The sequence below is a fragment of the Oncorhynchus mykiss genome, chromosome 12 (assembly GCF_057628025.1).
Source record: "Oncorhynchus mykiss isolate SJ-2025 chromosome 12, ASM5762802v1, whole genome shotgun sequence".
In the NCBI taxonomy this organism is placed as follows: Eukaryota; Metazoa; Chordata; class Actinopteri; order Salmoniformes; family Salmonidae; genus Oncorhynchus; species Oncorhynchus mykiss.
In genome coordinates this window covers 62,025,615-62,046,880 of record NC_143033.1, presented here as the reverse complement: position 1 = coordinate 62,046,880, position 21,266 = coordinate 62,025,615, and the positions used below count along the sequence as shown (strand labels likewise).

Genomic DNA, 21,266 nt, shown 5'->3' with positions numbered 1-21,266 from the left:
AGGTCAGCCTAGAGCCCTGCGGTACTTATTGGACGAGTCCAGGTGGTCCCTCAGTGTTTTAGTGCATTTTCTTCCGCTTGGTGCCTAATGAACACAACCCTTTACCACTTCAAAACATCTAGCCTTGGTGGATCAAAGCATATGAAAGTCAGATTGACCTTGTCTAAGATAAAGGATATCGGGCTTAATGTGCACCCTTTTACCCTCACTACAGTCCCTGGTTCAAATCCAGGCTGTATCACTTCCGGCCATGATTGGGAGTCCCATAGGGCGGTGTACAATTGGTCCAGGTTTGGCCGTGGTAGGTCGTCATTGTAAATAATAATTTGTTCCTGACTGACTTGCCTAGTTACATTTAAAAAATCGATTGTTCTGTTGTTTGTTCCACTACCGTCCCGTCCCAGTGTCTCTCTACCGTCTTCAAATCAAATCAAATTTTATTTGTCACATACACATGGTTAGCAGATGTTAATGTGAGTGTAGCGAAATGCTTGTGCTTCTAGTTCCGACAATGCAGTAATAACCAACGAGTAATCTAGCTAACAATTCCAAAACTACTACCTTACAAGTGTAAGGGGATAAAGAATATGTACATAAAGATATATGAATGAGTGATGGTACAGAGCGGCATAGGCAAGATACAGTAGATGGTATTGAGTGCAGTATATACATATGAGATGAGTATGTAAACAAAGTGGCATAGTTAAAGTGGCTAGTGATACATGTATTACATAAAGATGCAGTAGATGATATAGAGTACAGTATATACGTATACATATGAGATGAATAATGTAGGGTATGTAAACATTATATTAGGTAGCATTGTTTAAAGTGGCTAGTGATATATTTTACATCATTTCCCATCAATTCCCATTATTAAAGTGGCTGGAGTTGAGTCAGTGTGTTGGCAGCAGCCACTCAGTGTTAGTGGTGGCTGTTTAACAGTTTGATGGCCTTGAGATAGAAGCTGTTTTTCAGTCTCTCGGTCCCAGCTTTGATGCACCTGTACTGACCTCACCTTCTGGATGATAGCGGGGTGAACAGGCAGTGGCTCGGGTGGTTGTTGTCCTTGATGATCTTTATGGCCTTCCTGTGACATCGGGTGGTGTAGGTGTCCTGGAGGGCAGGTAGTTTGCCCCCGGTGATGCGTTGTGCAGACCTCACTACCCTCTGGAGAGCCTTACGGTTGAGGGCGGAGCAGTTGCCGTACCAGGCGGTGATACAGCCCGACAGGATGCTCTCGATTGTGCATCTGTAGAAGTTTGTGAGTGCTTTTGGTGACACGCCGAATTTCTTCAGCCTCCTGAGGTTGAAGAGGCGCTGCTGCGCCTTCTTCACGATGCTGTCTGTGTGGGTGGACCAATTCAGTTTGTCTGTGATGTGTACGCCGAGGAACTTAAAACTTACTACCCTCTCCACTACTGTTCCATCGATGTGGATAGGGGGGTGTTCCCTCTGGTGTTTCCTGAAGTCCACAATCATCTCCTTAGTTTTGTTGACGTTGAGTGTGAGGTTATTTTCCTGACACCACACTCCGAGGGCCCTCACCTCCTCCCTGTAGGCCGTCTCGTCGTTGTTGGTAATCAAGCCTACCAGTGTTGTGTCGTCCGCAAACTTGATGATTGAGTTGGAGGCGTGCGTGGCCACGCAGTCGTGGGTGAACAGGGAGTACAGGAGAGGGCTCAGAACGCACCCTTGTGGGGCCCCAGTGTTGAGGATCAGCAGGGTGGAGATGTTGTTGCCTACCCTCACCACCTGGGGGCGGCCCGTCAGGAAGTCCAGTACCCAGTTGCACAGGGCGGGGTCGAGACCCAGGGTCTCGAGCTTGATGACGAGCTTGGAGGGCACTATAGTGTTAAATGCCGAGCTGAAGGTCGATGAACAGCATTCTCACATAGGTATTCCTCTTGTCCAGATGGGTTAGGGCAATGTGCAGTGTGGTTTCAGATTGCATCGTCTGTGGACCTATTTGGGCGGTAAGCAAATTGGAGTGGGTCTAGGGTGTCAGGTAGGGTGGAGGTGATATGGTCCTTGACTAGTCTCTCAAAGCACTTCATGATGACGGAAGTGAGTGCTACGGGGCGGTAGTCGTTTAGCTCAGTTACCTTAGCTTTCTGGGAACAACAGACTGGGATAGGAATTGATTGAATATGTCCGTAAACACACCAGCCAGCTGGTCTGCGCATGCTCTGAGGGCGCGGCTGGGGATGCCGTCTGGGCCTGCAGCCTTGCGAGGGTTAACACGTTTAAATGTTTTCCTCACGTCGGCTGCAGTGAAGGAGAGTCCGCATGTTTTGGTTGCAGGCCGTGTCAGTGGCACTGTATTGTCCTCAAAGCGGGCAAAAAAGTTATTTAGTCTGCCTGGGAGCAAGACATCCTGGTCCGTGACGGGGCTGGTTTTCTTTTTGTAATCCGTGATTGACTGTAGACCATGCCACATACCTCTTGTGTCTGAGCCGTTGAATTGAGATTCTACTTTGTCTCTATACTGACGCTTAGCTTGTTTGATTGCCTTGCGGAGAGAGGTCATGTTTCCGGTCACCTTGCCCTGATTAAAAGCAGTGGTTCGCGCTTTCAGTTTCACGCGAATGCTGCCATCAATCCACGGTTTCTGGTTAGGGAATGTTTTAATCGTTGCTATGGGAACGACATCTTCAACGCACGTTCTAATGAACTCGCTCACCGAATCAGCGTATTCGTCAATGTTGTTGTCTGACGCAATACGAAACATATCCCAGTCCACGTGATGGAAGCAGTCTTGGAGCGTGGAATCAGATTGGTCGGACCAGCGTTGAACAGACCTCAGCGCGGGAGCTTCTTGTTTTAGTTTCTGTCTGTAGGCAGGGATCAACAAAATGGAGTCGTGGTCAGCTTTTCCGAAAGGAGAGCGGGGCAGGGCCTTATATGCGTCGCGGAAGTTAGAATAGCAATGATCCAAGGTTTTTCCAGCCCTGGTTGCGCAATCGATGTGCTGATACAATTTAGGGAGTCTTGTTTTCAGATTAGCCTTGTTAAAATCCCCAGCTACAATGAATGCAGCCTCTGGATATATGGATTCCAGTTTGCAAAGAGTCAAATAAAGTATTTGATAAGGTATTAATGCCATTACTTGATATCAATGTTTTTGTGATACTGATTTTGTGATACTGATGTCTGTATGTGATAGTGTTGTCATTATATGTCTGTATACGATACTGAGAGGTTTGAGGGGCTTGGCTAACAACGAGAATAAAGAACCCAGGACATGGAGTCGTCGCCTAGCAACAGCAATTTATTCAACGTCAACAGGAGATCCTTTGCTTCTGCATTCTTATATTTGATTGGTAGATTGATTGACTGACATTTAGTGACTAACTTGCTATTTCAAGCTGTCATTAGTCTGTCATTAGTCTGTCATTAGGCTGTCATAGGGCTGTCATTAGGCTGTCATTAGGCTGTCATAGGGCTGTCATTAGGCTGTCATTAGGCTGTCATAAGGCTATTATGAGCTGTGACAAGGCTGTCATAGTGCAAGTGCTGTGAAGTCAGGACTGCTGGGCCGTACCTGGCGAGGCAGCCTGGTAGACGATCTTATCTCCGGTGCGCTCGGGGACAGCTGTGTGACAGATGGCCAACATGGTCATGAAGTCCAGGATGACAGGAGCCGTGGGCTGCAGAGAGAAAGAGGGGGTGGGGAGGGAAAGCAAGAGAAAGAGAGAGTGAGGGGAGCAGGTAGAATGAGAAAGGGGAGGGAGTGCAAGAAAGAGATAAAGACAGTGAGTGAAAGAGAGGGAAAGCGAGGACGCTTCACCAATAACCACTAGTAAGTGATGACTCCGCAGGAATCTCATCTAACAACAACCATCTTACACCCACACACTATCACTTCCAAAACACCTGGAAGCTCCGGACTGGAGAGCGTCGCTGGAAGCTCCGGACTGGAGGGTGACACTGGAGGCTCCGGACTGGAAGGCGTCGCTGGAGGGTCCGGACTGGAGGCCGTCGCTGGAGGGAGGAGACGCAGAGACAGCCTGGTGCGTGGGGCTGCCACAGGACCCCGCTGGGGAGACCTACAGGAGGCCTGGTGCGTAGAGGAGGCACCGGATGAACCGGGCTGTGGGGGAGCACTGGAGCTCTGGTGCGCAGCCTTGGCACCACTCCTCCAGGCTGAATGCCCACTTTAGCCCGGACCTTCCAAAGTGCAAGCACAGGTCGAACCGGGCTGTGGGGGAGCACTGGAGATCTGGTGCTTACCACTTGCACCACTCCATTTGGCTCAATGCCCACATTAGCCCGGCACGAGTGGAGCACAGGCAATCCACCTTGGCTGGATGCCCACTCTCGCATGGCACTTGCGGGGGGCTGGCATATAGCTCTCCGGGCTATGAGCGCGCACTGGAAACACTGTGCGCTTTACTGCATAACACGGTGCCTGACCAGTACCACGCTGCTTTCGGTAAGCACGGAGAGTTGGCTCAGGTCTATCGCCCTGACTCCGCCAATCTCCCCGTGTGCTCCCCCCAAAAAAATATTTTGGGGCTGCCTCTCGTGCCTGCTGCGCTGCCTTGCCTCATGCCGCCTCTCAGCTTTAGCTGCTTCCAGCTCCTTTTTCGGGCGACGATATTCCCCAGCCTGTCTCCAGGGTCCCTTTCCGTCCAATATCTCCTCCCATGTCCAGGAGTCCTGAACCCTCTGCTCCTCCATACCATGCTGCTTGGTCCGTTGGTGGTGGGTAGTTCTGTAACGGGAATTGTCGTCTGAAGAAGAGGAATCGGACCAAAGCGCAGCGTGGTAAGTGTTCATGCCTTTTTATTGCAACTGAACACTATAACAACAGGTGGTTGGTTGGTTGGTTTGTTTTGCAGCTTTGGCACAGTTTTGCTGGTTTACGATCCCAGATAAAATGTCCTAGTATTGTGCCCTTGGGCAAGGCACTTAACCCTAAGAGGTGTTGTACTGTAACTGACCATGTGCTCCTCTAGAATACGTGAGTATTTGTGTTGTATGGTGGTGTTGACAGCAGAGCAGAAGATCTTGTAGTGGAAGTACAACTAAGCCACCATATTCTGGTTCAGTTTGAATCAAGAACAAGGAAGAGGACGCTGGTAAGATGCACGATCAGCACAGCAGATTCTACAAAGCAGGTTGAGCGCCTGTGCTTTATGGGAAGAGAGCTTTCATTCTCTACCTCAGTGGCATCATTACACAACTACAATCTCTCCACACTTGAAAAAGTGTCTCTTCAGATAACGCAGGGGTGTTTAAAATAGGTTTTCCCATCCAAGATAATCAAATCACAAAGAAATGAAAACGTCTCCAAAAATAAAATAAACACCAATAGCATCCATAACAATATTGTTAATTTATTCATTCATTCATTAGGCCTAATTAATGCAATAACGCCAGTGACCACTTCATGATCATCAACAAATCCTTACAGAGGATTGTGGTTTCCAAACAAATGCTTGTTCACTTTGTATGTAATTAGGGCTCAGAGTTCGCAACACCACAGATATGTAATATGTAATTAAAACATATGTAATATGTAATTAAAACCGGATCCTACCCACAAACTAATTAACAGCGCCGAGGAGTTTGCAGTGTCATAACAAAGCAAACATCACAGTGGGATTACTTCCTCTCCTGGGCGACGCCGTGCTAGTTGATGACATAATTAAACTTAACATCCTGCCTCCTACGGCGTCTGCTGACCTGATAACTCAACCAGCAAATCAATCATAGATTTGAAACCATCTCGCTTCTCACAGACAAAGTGCCACGCATCTACGCTACAGGAGGTGGCTGCTGCCTTTAAGTGTCTAGTGGTTGTAGGATTTTTGAAAGCAGGATTTTGAGGCAAATTTAATATCTAAGAACCTGTTTTCGCTTCGGCATTATGGGGTATTGTGTGTAGATTGCCCAGGACTTTTTGTATTTAATCCATTTTAGAATAAGGCTGTAACGTAACAAAATGTGGAAAAAGTCAAGGGGTCTGAATACTTTTCGAAGGCCCTGTATGTAGTGGTTATCAATGTGGTATACACACACACATCTACCGAGTCAGTGAGGCCCATTAAAAGACTCAAAAGCTGTGCTGCTGTACGAAACAGGGGCAGTTTCATTAGGCACAAAGAGGAAGAAAACGGACCGCAACGGATGGACCAAAAAAAATGCTAACGCTTCCTTTTCTGTTGCAAAATGCTTTAACATGTTTTCCGTTGCATGCCCTAATGAACACGACATAGGCCTGACATCTCTCCTAATGTCCTCCTCACCGCGCCTCTGCATGCTAGACTCTGCCAGTGGGTGGCGGGGGAATCCTGAAGTTACTTACGTTATTACTTTGGAGGTTTTCCAGCCAGTTGGGGTCATTAAATCCAGCCTTCTCAGATAATGACTGTGTGCTGTGGCTGTGAATGAGAATGAGAAAAAAGGACACCAGTAAAAAAACACTATCACAAGGCTCCATTACTATGACAACACAAGACAATAAGACTCTTTTTAAAATTCTCCAGAGGGGATGTTATAATTGGAGACTGTACGAAGAGTTTGTGTGTTGGGAATTGTTTCAATTGTAGACATGTGAAGCTGGTCCCGAGGGATTGTGTATACAGTTACAGTCTTCACACAGTTACAACATTAAGTGATTCTGTAACATGTTGACAGTAAAACAACTTTTTGGGAAGCCAGCAACTGCTAGCCTGAAATTACTCCACAATGCACCAGGGGAAACTGGCAAGGGGGTGGATTATTAAATTGCACAAGCCTAGAGTACCTGGTGACTCTCAACTTCTGGGTAACATTAATTCATTTTCCTCCCCCTCACACATGCAAAACCCTCTCTAAAAAACTATGCAAAAGAGACAGTTAAGTTATAAAATCAGCAGAGAAACCTGTATCTAAACAAGAGTCATGATATCTATTAATACTATCTATTTTCAGCATAAAAAAACATAACACAAAAATACAGCAATTTGTGTCATTACCGAAACAGTGTCACGCCCGCAAAAAAACGCAACTTTGTGTTGGTATTGCCTGTTTCAGGTATTAAAATGTAGACTTCTTTTCCACTTTTACAGCCAGTCACCTAAAACCCTCACAAACATTTACAGATGCACAATTGAGAGCATCCTGTCAGGATGTATCACCACCGCCTGGTAAGGAAACTGTACCGCCCTCAACCACAAGGCTATCCAGAGGGTGATGCGGTCTCCACAACGCATCACCGGGGGCAAACTACCTGCCCTCCAGGACACCTACAGCACCCAATGTCACAGGAAGGCCAAAAAGATCATCAAGGATGACAAGCATCAGAGCGACAACCACCATCCAGAAGGCGAGGTCAGTACAGGTGCATCAAAGCTGGGACCGAGAGACTGAAAAACAGCTTCTATCTCAAGGCCATCAGACTATTAAACTGCCATCACTAACAGAGAGGCTGCTGCCTACATACAGACTCAAAATAATTGGCCACTTTAATAAATGGATCACTAGTCACTTTAATAATGCCACTTTAATCATGTTTACATATCATATGTATACAGTGCATTGCGAAAGTATTCGGCCCCCTTGAACTTTGCGACCTTTTGCCACATTTCAGGCTTCAAACATAAAAATATAAAACTGTATGTTTTTGTGAAGAATCAACAACAAGTGGGACACAATCATGAAGTGGAACGACATTTATTGGATATTTCAAACTTTTTTAACAAATCAAAAACTGAAAAATTGGGCGTGCAAAATTATTCAGCCCCCTTAAGTTAATACTTTGTAGCGCCACCTTTTGCTGCGATTACAGCTGTAAGTCGCTTGGGGTATGTCTCTATCAATTTTGCACATCGAGAGACTGACATTTTTTCCCATTCCTCCTTGCAAAACAGCTCGAGCTCAGTGAGGTTGGATGGAGAGCATTTGTGAACAGCAGTTTTCAGTTCTTTCCACAGATTCTCGATTGGATTCAGGTCTGGACTTTGACTTGGCCATTCTAACACCTGGATATGTTTATTTTTGAACCATTCCATTGTAGATTTTGCTTTATGTTTTGGATCATTGTCTTGTTGGAAGACAACTCTCCGTCCCAGTCTCAGGTCTTTTCCAGACTCCATCAGGTTTTCTTCCAGAATGGTCCTGTATTTGGCTCCATCCATCTTCCCATCAATTTTAACCATCTTCCCTGTCCCTGCTGAAGAAAAGCAGGCCCAAACCATGATGCTGCCACCACCATGTTTGACAGTGGGGATGGTGTGTTCAGGGTGATGAGCTGTGTTGCTTTTACGCCAAACATAACGTCTTGCATTGTTGCCAAAAAGTTCAATTTTGGTTTCATCTGACCAGAGCACCTTCTTCCACATGTTTGGTGTGTCTCCCAGGTGGCTTGTGGCAAACTTTAAACTACACTTTTTATGGATATCTTTAAGAAATGGCTTTCTTCTTGCCACTCTTCCATAAAGGCCAGATTTGTGCAATGACTGATTGTTGTCCTATGGACAGAGTCTCCCACCTCAGCTGTAGATCTCTGCAGTTCATCCAGAGTGATCATGGGCCTCTTGGCTGCATCTCTGATCAGTCTTCTCCTTGTATGAACTGAAGGTTTAGAGGGACGGCCAGGTCTTGGTAGATTTGCAGTGGTCTGATACTCCTTCCATTTCAATATTATCGCTTGCACAGTGCTCCTTGGGATGTTTAAAGCTTGGGAAATCTTTTTGTATCCAAATCCGGCTTTAAACTTCTTCACAACAGTATCTCGGACCTGCCTGGTGTGTTCCTTGTTCTTCATGATGCTCTCTGCGCTTTTAACGACCTCTGAGACCATCACAGTGCAGGTGCATTTATACGGAGACTTGATTACACACAGGTGGATTGTATTTATCATCATTAGTCATTTAGGTCAACATTGGATCATTCAGAGATCCTCACTGAACTTCTGGAGAGAGTTTGCTGCACTGAAAGTAAAGGGGCTGAATCATTTTGCACGCCCAATTTTTCAGTTTTTGATTTGTTAAAAAAGTTTGAAATATCCAATAAATGTTGTTCCACTTCATGATTGTGTCCCACTTGTTGTTGATTCTTCACAAAAAAATACAGTTTTATATCTTTATGTTTGAAGCCTGAAATGTGGCAAAAGGTCGCAAAGTTCAAGGGGGCCGAATACTTTCGCAATGCACTGTATACTGTATTTTATATCATCTATTGCATCTTCCCTATGCTGCTCGGTCATCGCTCATCCATATATTTATATGAACATATTCTTATTCCATCCCTTTATATTTGTGTATATTAGATAGTTGTTGTAGAATTGTTAGATTACTTGTTAGATATTACTGCACTGTCAGAACTAGAAGCACTAGCATTTCGCTACACTCGCATTAACATCGGCTAACCATGTGTATGTGACCAATACAATTTGATTTGATATGACTTGCTGTTAGGATTTTCAACAGAGATACACTCAGACATCTAGTAAGTACACAGTACATAAGATTAAAAAGGTTGCGTTTAGATAAAGTCAGCAGAAAGCCATGTGATTAAACCAACTGTTCCTGTACATCAACAAAGTAGATTTTTGTCAAAAACACGCGGGAATAAAGAGGATGAACATCTATTACCCTTGCAAAAACACAACATATGGTCTGGTCATAATCACGAAATCGAATTGCAGGAAGGCTATGTTGGCTGTGAATGCAATATAATTGGATGCAAAACCCTGAAAAGCATAGCAGTGACGTCTTGTTGGAAGCCTTTAAGCATCACTACCAAATCTTGGCCGAATCAACTCTAGGCAGATCATTTTGTTGTAACTTGGTTTATAGATGACCAGGGCCCAGTTTCCCAAAAGTCGTTTTCTACCTGCGGCAGAAATTGAATGATGATTCTGTGATAAAAAGGAGGCTATGGATGAGATCAGCATTTCGCTACACTCGCATTAACATCTGCTAACCATATGTATGTGACAAATAACATTTGATTTGATTTGATTCGATTCGATTTGCTTCTGTGGAACAGGGTTCAATAGGAATGTACCTGCCATTAGCCATCAAAATAAGTCTACCTATATACCCAGGGGAGGGATTGTTAAGGCTCGTAAGAGCCACCCGGTAATATTCCCTGATGGTCCACCACAAATAAATGTTGCTTTGGAGAAAGGGAGAGAAGGGAGAGAAGGGAGAGAGCAATGCAATTACACCACGGCTGTGGAAGACATTGTGTTATACCGAGAATAGGTGTGGTGGGGAAGAGGGAATCTATCACACTCAGAGGCCTGTATTCAAATATGGCACGGTGCGGGGAGAAAAGCAATTTCTTCTGTCTCTCTCCGCTCACCTGCGCAAGGAGGAACACAAACAGAGACACACAGGAGGGGAAGAATGCTGCTTGTGTAATGGCTTCTGTTTATTGTGTTGTGTTGGTAGGTGGCCCTCTCATTTAGTGGATGTCTTTCTTGGAAAATGTCATACCTTCACCTGCCTGTCTCATGAGAAGACCTGGGCCCGGTTTCCCAACAGCATCATAAGGCTAAGCTCATCGTTAGAACAACAGAATCCTATGATTGTAAGATGAACTTAGCCTTAAGATGCTTTTGGCAAACCGGGCCATGGTCATCTATAAACCAAGTTAAAACGAAATGATCTATGAATAGGCTACACAATACTAACACGCGTAGCTGAGGAACTTAGACCAAGGTAAATATAACAGCCCACAGCAACAGTACATCCTAGTTGTAATAGAATTCAAACCGATTGTTGTGTCAGTCCTACCCTTACCACCTACAGTGTATAGCCCTTTTCTAAGACTGATGCAGCAGTGACGTCGCCACTACAAGAGTCCATCGGCTTGATGACATTTCTGAGGCTAAAGGCGAAAGGATGGTCAGTTATTGATTACCTGCTCCAGCCCAGCAGCGATCCATACTGTCACTATGGGAATAAGAGCACTTGTTGTTTGCTCTCAATCTCTTCGGGCCTCCCTACTCACTCAACAACACATAAAAAAAACACTAGGCCTATAGGCTATGCCTACGCTGTGTTGTGGTCCCATGCCTTTAGAGCACATTCTGTTTCTGTCACCTAGAAGCAACGGATGGTCACTACCCATTCATTAATTTTTCTCCAAAATGGCTCACCACCCCACCCCCACCTTCTATGGTGTGTACTCCAGGCTTCACCATACACATATCAAGACCGACAATCTGTGTGTCACGTTCTGACCTCTATTTCCTTTGTTTTTGTATTTATTTAGTATGGTCAGGGCGTGAGTTGGGTGGGCAGTCTATGTTTGTTTTTCTATGTTTTGGTCTAGTTCTATGTTCGGCCTGATATGGTTCTCAATCAGAGGCAGGTGTTCGTCATTGTCTCTGATTGGGAACCATATTTAGGTAGCCTGGGTTTCACTGTGTGTTTGTGGGTGATTGTTCCTGTTTTTGTGTTTGCACCAGACAGGGCTGTTTTGAGTTCTCACGTTTCTTGTTTTTTTCCGTTAGTTTGTTCATGTATAGTGTCGTCAATAAATACAATGAACAACCACCACGCTGCGCTTTGGTCCGCCTCTACTTCACAAGAAGAGAATCGTTACAGAATCACCCACCACAACAGGACCAAGTGGTGTGGTAATGGGCAAAGGAGAAAGCAGCAGCAGGAGCAGCGCGAGGAGGTATGGACATGGGAGGACGAATTAGACGGTAAAGGACCTTGGGCTCAGCCAGGAGAATATCGCCGCCCCAAGGAAGAACGGGAGGCGGCGAAAGCGGAGAGGCGCTGGTACGAGGAGGCAGCGCGGCGTCGTGGATGGAAGCCCGGGAGTCAGCCCCAAAAATTTCTTGGGGGGGGGCTAACAGGGAGTATGGCTACGCCAGGTAGGAGACCTGAGCCAACTTCCTGTGGTTACCGGGGGGCTAGAGAGACCGGGCAGGCACCGTGTTATGCTGTGGAGCGCACGGTGTCCCCAGTGCGGGTGCACAGCCCGGTGCGGTACATTCCAGCTCCGCGTATCGGCCGGGCTAGAGTGGGCATCGAGCCAAGTGCCATGAAGCCGGCTCTACGCATCTGGTCTCCAGTGCGTCTCCTTGGGCCGGCTTACATGGCACCAGCCTTGCGCACGGTGTCCCCGGTTCGCCTGCATAGCCCAGTGCGGGCTATTCCACCTCGCCGCACTGGCAGGGCGACCGGGACCATTCAACCGGGTAAGGTTGGGCAGGCTCGGTGCTCAAGAGCTCCAGTGCGCCTGCACGGCCCGGTCTATCCGTCACCACCTCCACACCCCAGCCCTCCGGTGGCAGCTCCCCGTACCAGGCTGTCTCTTCGGCCCATCCGTCCAGAGCCTTCCTCCTCTCCAGCGCTGCCGGAGCCTCCCGCCTGTCCGGCGCCTCTGCCGGAGCCTCCCGCCTGTCCGGCGCCTCTGCCGGAGCCTCCCGCCTGTCCGGCGCCTCTGCCGGAGCCTCCCGCCTGTCCGGCGCCTCTGCCGGAGCCTCCCGCCTGTCCGGCGCCTCTGCCGGAGCCTCCCGCCTGTCCGGCGCCTCTGCCGGAGCCTCCCGCCTGTCCGGCGCCTCTGCCGGAGCCTCCCGCCTGTCCGGCGCCTCTGCCGGAGCCTCCCGCCTGTCCGGCGCCTCTGCCGGAGCTTCCCGTCTGCCCGGCGCCTCTGTCAGAGCTTCGCGTCTGCCCGGCGCCATCGGAGCTTCCCGTCTGCCCGGCGCCGCCAGCGCCGCCCGTCTGCCCAGCGCCGCCAGCGCCGCCCGTCTGCCCAGCGCCGCCAGCGCCGCCCGTCTGCCCAGCGCCGCCAGCGCCACCCGTCTGCCCAGCGCCGCCAGTGCCGCCCGTCTGCCCAGCGCCGCCCGTCTGCCAGGAGCCGCCAATGCCGCCCGTCAGCCAGGAGCCGCCAATGCCGCCCGTCAGCCAGGGGCCGCCAGTGCCGCCAGTCAGCCAGGGGCCGCCAGTGCCGCCAGTCAACCAGGGGCCGCCAGTGCCGCCAGTCAACCAGGGGCCGCCAGTGCCGCCAGTCAGCCCAGCGCCAGCGCCGCCAGTCAACCAGGGGCCGCCAGTGCCGCCAGTCAGCCAGGGGCCGCCAGTCAGCCAGGGGCCGCCAGTGCCGCCAGTCAGCCAGGGGCCGCTAGAGCCCCTCCGCCCGGAGCAGCTGTCCCTCTGTCCGGAGCAGCTGTCCCTCTGTCCCGAGCAGCTGTCCCTCTGTCCCGAGCAGCTGTCCCTCTGTCCCGAGCAGCTGTCCCTCTGTCCCGAGCAGCTGTCCCTCTGTCCCGAGCAGCTGTCCCTCTGTCCCGAGCAGCTGTCCCTCTGTCCCGAGCAGCTGTCCCTCTGTCCCGAGCAGCTGTCCCTCTGTCCCGAGAAGCTGCCCCTCTGTCCAGTGGGGTCATTGAGAGGGGTGGGCATGGTGAGTAAGCCACGGAGGCGGACAATAAGGCGGACTGAGACAATGGCGAAGTGGGGTCCGCGTCCCGCGCCAGAGCCGCCACCGCGGACAGACGCCCACCCAGACCCTCCCCTATAGGTCAAGGTTTTGCGGCCGGAGTCCGCACCTTTGGGGGGGGGTACTGTCACGTTCTGACCTCTATTTCCTTTGTTTTTGTATTTATTTAGTATGGTCAGGGCGTGAGTTGGGTGGGCAGTCTATGTTTGTTTTTCTATGTTTTGGTCTAGTTCTATGTTCGGCCTGATATGGTTCTCAATCAGAGGCAGGTGTTCGTCATTGTCTCTGATTGGGAACCATATTTAGGTAGCCTGGGTTTCACTGTGTGTTTGTGGGTGATTGTTCCTGTTTTTGTGTTTGCACCAGACAGGGCTGTTTTGAGTTCTCACGTTTCTTGTTTTTTTCCGTTAGTTTGTTCATGTATAGTGTCGTCAATAAATACAATGAACAACCACCACGCTGCGCTTTGGTCCGCCTCTACTTCACAAGAAGAGAATCGTTACACTGTGTTTGGGAAGTTTATACTCCCAATAAATACGTCAAAGTAATATATGCCTTAGTGTGTGTGACATTCTTTATTCTCCGTTCATCAACCATTTGGGTTTACGTTTCAGCATTTACAGAGAGTGCACTGACTCTCTAATAATGAAATAATGATTCAATAAAAATCAACAGAAGCAGCACCCAACCCATCAGCCACACAAGGACTGGGATTGCTAGAGGTATTACAAGTTGGATGCTTGATGTCCCGGGCATAGGCCTATATCAGTTTAAATTGTATAAGGGACTGGATTTGAGAGAGGAGCCCAAAGGAATAGAATAATCCAATTAGATTTCAAACTGAGCAGCCTGGCAGGAGAAGTGGTTATATTTTGATAAAAGTATATCAGAAAGCAAATGTAATTTCAGAAAGGATGGAAAACAGAGACCTGCAGCCTCTGCGTTAAAAGGGCAAATAACTTGCTGTTCCGGGTACATTAGGGCGACGGTCCGATGTCAGAAGGATTCAGATAATAACTGTTCCAGGTAAATTAGGGCGACGGTCCGATGTCAGAAGGATTCAGATAATAACTGTTCCGGGTACATTAGAATGACGGTCCGATGTCAGAAGGATTCAGATAATAACTGTTCCGGGTACATTAGGGCGACGATCCAATGTCAGAAGGATTCAGATAATAACTACAGAACGAAGCCAACCTCAGCGTGAGCTTTGGTTGCGAATGGTATGAACTTTGAACTCTTATTCACTATAGAAGTGATACCTCCTAGCCGTTGAGTTAGCAGCGGCCCCTGTAAACGTGGGCTAGGAAAGGTCGGACAAAGGATCTCTTCTAACAGCTAATCAAATGGCAGCTAATCAAATGAACAGCTAAACAAATGGCTACCCAAACTATTTGCATTGCCCCCCCAACCACCTCCTCTTTTGACGCTGCTGCTTCTCTCTGTTTAGACCTATTGGAAGGTGAACCTTTGCCTGAGTCTGAGGTCCTGAGTGCTCTGGAGCAGGTTTTCATCAAGGATCTCTCTGTACTTTTCTCCATTCATCTTTCCTTTGATCCTGACTAGTCTCAGAGTCCCTGCTGCTAAAAAAACATTCCCACAGCTGCCACCACATTGCTTCACGGTGCCAGGTTTCCTCCAGATGTGATGCTTGGCATTCAGGGCAAAGAGTTCAATCTTGGTTTCATCAGACCAGAGAATCTTGTTTCTCATGGTCTAAGAGTCTTTAGGTGCCTTTTGGCGAACTCCAAGCGGGCTGTCATGTGCCTTTACTGAGGTGTGGCTTCCGTCTGGCCACTCTACCATAAAGGCCTGATTGGTGGAGTGCTGCAGAGATGGTTGTCCTTCTGGAAGGTTCTCCCATCGCCACAGACGAACTCCGGGGCTCTATCAAAGTGACAATCTGGTTTTTAGTCACCTCCCTGACCAAGCCCCTTCTCCCCCGATTGCTCAGTTTAGCCGGGCGGCCAGCTCTAGTTAGAATTCGGGTGGTTCCAAACTTCTTCCATTTAAGAATGATGTGTTCTTGGGGATCTTCTATGCTGCATAATTTTTTGGTACTGTGCCTCGATACAATCCTGTCTTGGAGCTATACAGACAATTCCTTCAACCTCATGGCTTGGATTATGCTCTGCCCACTGTCAACTGGGGGACCTTATATAGACAGGTGTTTGCCTTTCCAAATCATGTCCAATGAATTGAAATGATCACAGAAAATGTAACGTGGAAAAAGTAAAGGGTCCTGAATACTTAGCAAATACACTGTACGTACCGAATTGTGGGTTTGGTGAACCGTTACACCACTAATGCTTTCACACAAAGTGGGAAATGTGCGTGGCTCCACATTTGGCATTATTGCATCGTCAAACAGTCCCAAATCTCCCATGCATGGATGACACACCCATGCTGTGCCCAAGGATCACAACACGGTGCAGCAAATGGATCACAGGTGTGTGTGTGTGTGCATGATGCCTGCTTCTCAGCCGCTAGGTTGATGCTTATGGGGGGAAAAGAGAATGTGCTGCCAACTTCACAGCTTCCACACAGTATAAAAAGTATACAAATACTTCAAAACATGCCAAACAAATTAGGCTGCATTGTCTGTCACATTTCAGAATGTGTATTGTAATTTAGCTATCACACTTTCCCATATTGTATATAGAGTAGCTGTGTGTGAATCCCTAATCCTTTCACTGGTAACAAATTTCGATGCAAATTCTCAGTTTTTTCTTTAATACCTGCAGAAAAGACTTGGTGCCACAATCACGTACAACACAATACCCAAAGTCAGTTTATCAAAAAACACAGCAGAAAACCACAGATGCACAGTGATTTTTTTTCATTCACAATGCAACACTATACTGCCCTACCAAGCAAAAAATGTTAATTTGGTCAAAAATTAGTTAGTCATTTTTGTTACATTAAATACATGCTTAATCATGTGGACAAGTATCCTGCCTCTATTGTATTGTGTTTAGGAGAAAATGGGGGTCATGTTAGAAGTAACTGCATAAAGTTACTGTGAAACCAAGGTAAATAAAATCCATTTTTCTCAGTTCCACGCTATAAGTAATTACTGTCTTTTTGCTTGGTAGGGCAGTATACATCACAGAAGCGAGGAGAGAGAGCCGCTAGCAATAGCACACAACCACAACAATCTTACCAGTCGTCCTCCGCAAAACTACCATCCTCAGCCTCGGGAATGTGACTGTTGAGAGAAAATCATGTTGCAGAATACTGTACAGTCAACCATGTTCTGTTAAGGTGCAGACAATGACAAAACTACCATCCTCAGCCTCGGGAATGTGAATGTTGAGAGAAAATCATGTTGCAGAATGCTGTACAGTCAACCATGTTCTGTTAAGGTGCAGACAATGACAAAACTACCATCCTCAGCCTCGGGAATGTGACTGTTGAGAGAAAATCATGTTGCAGAATACTGTACAGTCAACCATGTTCTGTTAGCATGTTCTGTTATGGTGCAGACAATGACAAAACTACATTGATTGGTTGGTTTTCCAAAGTGTGTTGGGCTCATTTGGGGATACTGAAAGGGAGATTGGTCAGTTAGGGCTAGTATCTCACATGAGGGTAAATCACTTGGCTAGTGGTTATTGATGAGGAGCATGGAAGTGGGATGAGTGACAGATCATCTCTACAGTAGGGGACTGCTAAAAAAGCATAAGAATCTTTGGTGCGTTTTTTAAAATGAAAAATAACAAAGAAACAAAAGGGTCTGTCTGTCTGTATGTCTGCCTGTCTGTCTGCCTGTCTTTCTGTCTGCCTGTCTTTCTGTCTGTCTGCCTGTCTTTCTGTCTGCCTGTCTTCCTGCCTGCCTGTCTTCCTGCCTGCCTGTCTGGTCTGGTCTGGTCTGGTCTGGTCTGTCTGCCTGTCTGCCTGCCTGTGTGTGCGTGCAGCTCATGGGCCAAGTGTCCCTGCTGGGAACTCTAAATATAGTCACAGCGCACACTGTTCCAAGACGAGGACACCAAATTATTTTCACATTTCCGCTCTGGCAAACTAATTGCAAGCCAGAGACAGGGGCTATTGTTAATTGTAACATGGGGAGGTTCCGAGTTGACCGGACACACTCCTGCTATCTAGCTGACTAGAGAACATTGTGGCTTGGCACTTTTGACTGGCCCCAATAACACTTGGAGGCAGGAAGTGAACATTGTTTTCTGAGCTTTATATTCTATATATAACACCGATTGAACTGAACTGATAAATGGAAATGAGATGGGATAAAGAAGCTCAATAGCACACATTGTTAGGACTTTTCACACAGAGATACAGTGCTTTCGGTAAGTATTCAGACCCCTTGACTTTTTCCACATTTTGTTAGGTTACAGCCTTATTCTAAAATGTATTAAATAGTTTTTCCCCCTCATCAATCTACACACAATACCACTTAATGACAAAGCAAAAACTGTTTTTTATGCATTTTTGCTAATTTATTCCAAATTTAAAAAAGCTTGGCACACCTGTATTTGGGGAGTTTCTCCCATTCTTCTCTGCAGATCCTCTCAAGCTCTGTCAGGTTGGATGGGGAGCGTCACTGCACAGCTATTTTCAGATCTCTCCAGATATGTTAGATCGGGTTCAAGTCCGGGCTGTGGCTGGGCCACTCAAGGACATTCAGAGACTTGTCCCGAAGCCACTCCTGCGATGTAACCTAACTTGCTCTTGGGGACCTTCAATGCTGCAGACATTTTTTGAAACACTTCTCCAGATCTGTGCCTCGACACAATCCTGTCTTGGAGCTCTACAGACAATTCCTTCGACCTCATGGCTTGGTTTTTGCTCTGACATCCACTGTCAACTGTGGGACCTTATATAGACAGGTCATATTGCCTTTCCAAATCATTTCCAATCAATTGAATTTACCACAATGGGACTCCAATCAAGTTGTAGAAACATCTCAAGGATGATCAATGGAAACAGGATGCACCTGAGCTCAATTTCGAGTCTGAAAACTTTATTTATAATAATTTCTAAAATCATTTCTAAAAACCTGTTTACACTTCGTCATTATGGGGTATTGTGTGTAGATTGCTGAGGGTTATTATTTTTTTAAATCCATTTAAGAATAAGGTTGAAAATGTAAAAGGGGTCTGAATACTTTCCGAAGGCACTGTAACACACATGTTACGTACAGGACATGCATGATGCCTTGTTCAAGTTAAGCCACATACACAACTCTTAAATGCTATTGTTTCTCAGGTGGGTCAAAGACCACTCTGGGTAGAATTTTCCCCTTATGCACAGGTCTGTAATCAGCTTACCCTTCCACAATTCCTAACCTTAGTCATAAGTGTAAGTGATATAGTCATAAGTGTAAACTATAAAACTGGCCTTAGATCGGTGGCTAAAGGCAACTCCTAAAATACCAGCCCCAAAAATAAAACCAGACACATAATTGTTCATCTTTAGCTACTGTATGTCTCTTAGGGCACTAGGTTGGACTTCTTTGCAGCTGAATTAATTTATGTCTACACCCACAGGGATGGCTATATGAATTACTGCTCCACGTAATTTGTCTTTGAGGAGGACGATTTGGTGGCGTGTGTGTTCGGGTGCTCTACAGGCTGACAGGCCACAGTCTGGACTGGAACCCTCTGAAGAACAATTAGACTTACAGTGTGGAGCAGTAGCTAGGACATGAACCCATAACTAGACTTCATCCAGCCAGCCGGCAAAGCCATTTGAACTGATGCCATTGCAACCAGGAGGGTCATTATGACATAATTTCAACCAGTTTTGCCCGCTGGGAGATTAGGACAACTCTTTCGATGCTATTTCTCCTTCGATGAGAATAGTATTGTTGGAAACCTGAAGGGTTTAACTTAGGTAAAGATATAGAAGATCTACCTTAGAGAAGAGCAAACACAGAGGCAGTGAAAATAAAACTCAAATGCATACAGTGTATAAAATACCTCTCTCAGGACAGTCATTGTCAGACAGCTCAGATCATTCCCTTATAACTCTAGATGTTTTTCCCACGTCAATGATACTGCAGCTAGATTGCTCAATGCTTTCTCTTTGGTCTGGTGGTTCTATGGCGCACTTACAAAATTATGTTACTGGATTAAAATGTAACTGTCACCTCTGGGAGGAAGAACACAGATGTAGGATCTTAATTTGAGCCAGTTTGCTACACCAGGAAAATAATCCAGGAACAACAGGAAATGTGAAGTATTATGTGGATTAGAAATAATATACATTTTCGTTGGGGTTGATACATTTTATGTTACAACAAATCAAGTCTGATATTTTAAAGTGGAAATTAGAAACTTTAGAAGCCTTTTTAAACCTCGATTACACAACAAGTTTGCAAAATTCCCAGCAACAAAAGAGTGATCAAATTAAGACCCTACATCGTAGCGACAGAGGAGAGGAGCACACAGAGGGATCGGATTATCAAAAGCACTTTTGGCTCATTTGAAGACTGCTGAACACTGAACTGGACTGGCCACCTTCACTGACTCTCTGCACCTTAGCACACATGCCCTCACTCACACACACAACCACACAGACGTAGACATCAGGGTTTCCTTAAACAGCAATTGCTGGCTTTAAACCGATAAATACAAATTGTGCCACAGGCACAATCCTAGTCATATTAGCAACTCATCCAGTGTTTTATTAGCTGCTTGCTAGGCTAAGAGCTTCCATCACTGTAGTAGAGCATTTGAGTTTTTCCCTTTTGAAATGATGGTCCCCAGAAACTCAAAGGTTACAGAGAGAATTGCGAAGGAGTGAATGGCAGCCGTTTCACGGGCTCCTGGCCTACTCTGCTATTTTGCATATTTTTGTTCTATTTTGTATGTTTTTTGTGCAATTTTGTATATTTTTTTCTGCTATTTTGCATATTTTTTTGCTCTGATCTTCACTTTGTTGTACATAATGTTTCCGCCATCGTTTCCTATGACCGAAAAGAGCTTCTCCACATCAGAACAGCTATCACTAACCTCGATTTGGACAAGGACTTCTACTTCAATGAGTCGAAGGCAAAAGACATACTGATTATCCCGGACCAGGCCCTAATCCCCGACACTTGTAGAAGGCGAAGACGGCGCTATAGAGGCAAGCAAGCGGGCACCCTGTTGAGACTCCCCAGCGAATAAATAAATCGCCTCTAGATTCTAATATGAATCTAGTTGGTTTTTCTATACATCAACAGAACGGCAGAGATCAGGGGTCTCTTTATTAACGACAGCTGGTGGGCAATCTATAATGTTAAGGAAGTCTCGAGGTTCTGCTCGCCTAAGTTAGAATAACTCATGATAAGCTGTAGACCATACCATTTACCAAGAGAGTTTTCATCTGTACTTTTCGTAGCTGTCTATTTACAGCCACAAACCGATGCTGGCACTAAGACCACACTCAATGAGCTGTATAGGGCCATAAGCAAACAAGAAAATGCTCATCCAGAGGCAGCGCTCCTCGTTGCCAGTGATTTTAATGCAGGAAAACTTCAACCTGATTTATCTAATTTTTACCAGCATGCCACCTGTGCAACCAGACAGACAAAAACTCTAGATCACCTTTATCCACACACAGAGACTCATACAAAGCTCTCCCCCACCTTCCATTTGGCAAATTGGACCATAACTCTATCCTCCTGATTCCTGCTTACAAGCAAAAACTCAAACAGGAAGTACCAGCTCAATATGAAGGTGGTCCAATGAAGCGGATGCTAAACTTCTGGACAATTTCGCCAGCACAGACTGGAATATGTTCAGGGATTCATTCGATGGCATTGAGGAACTTACCACATCAGTCACCGGCTTCATTAATAAGTGCATCGGCGACATTGTCCCCACAGTGACTATACGTAAATATCCCAACCAGAAGCCATGGATTACAGGCAACAC

The 21,266-nt window shown here is 46.5% G+C and overlaps 1 protein-coding gene across 1 annotated transcript in view; it reads right to left on the bottom strand.

Moving 5' to 3' along the window:
• Positions 1 to 21,266, bottom strand: part of LOC110538919 (phospholipid-transporting ATPase IA) — a 231,317-nt gene that overhangs the window by 117,492 nt on the left and 92,559 nt on the right. The window contains 3 exon segments of the mRNA XM_090191385.1: positions 3,545 to 3,650; positions 6,314 to 6,389; positions 16,553 to 16,597. Of these exon segments, the coding sequence (XP_090047511.1) occupies positions 3,545 to 3,650; positions 6,314 to 6,389; positions 16,553 to 16,597 (227 nt within the window).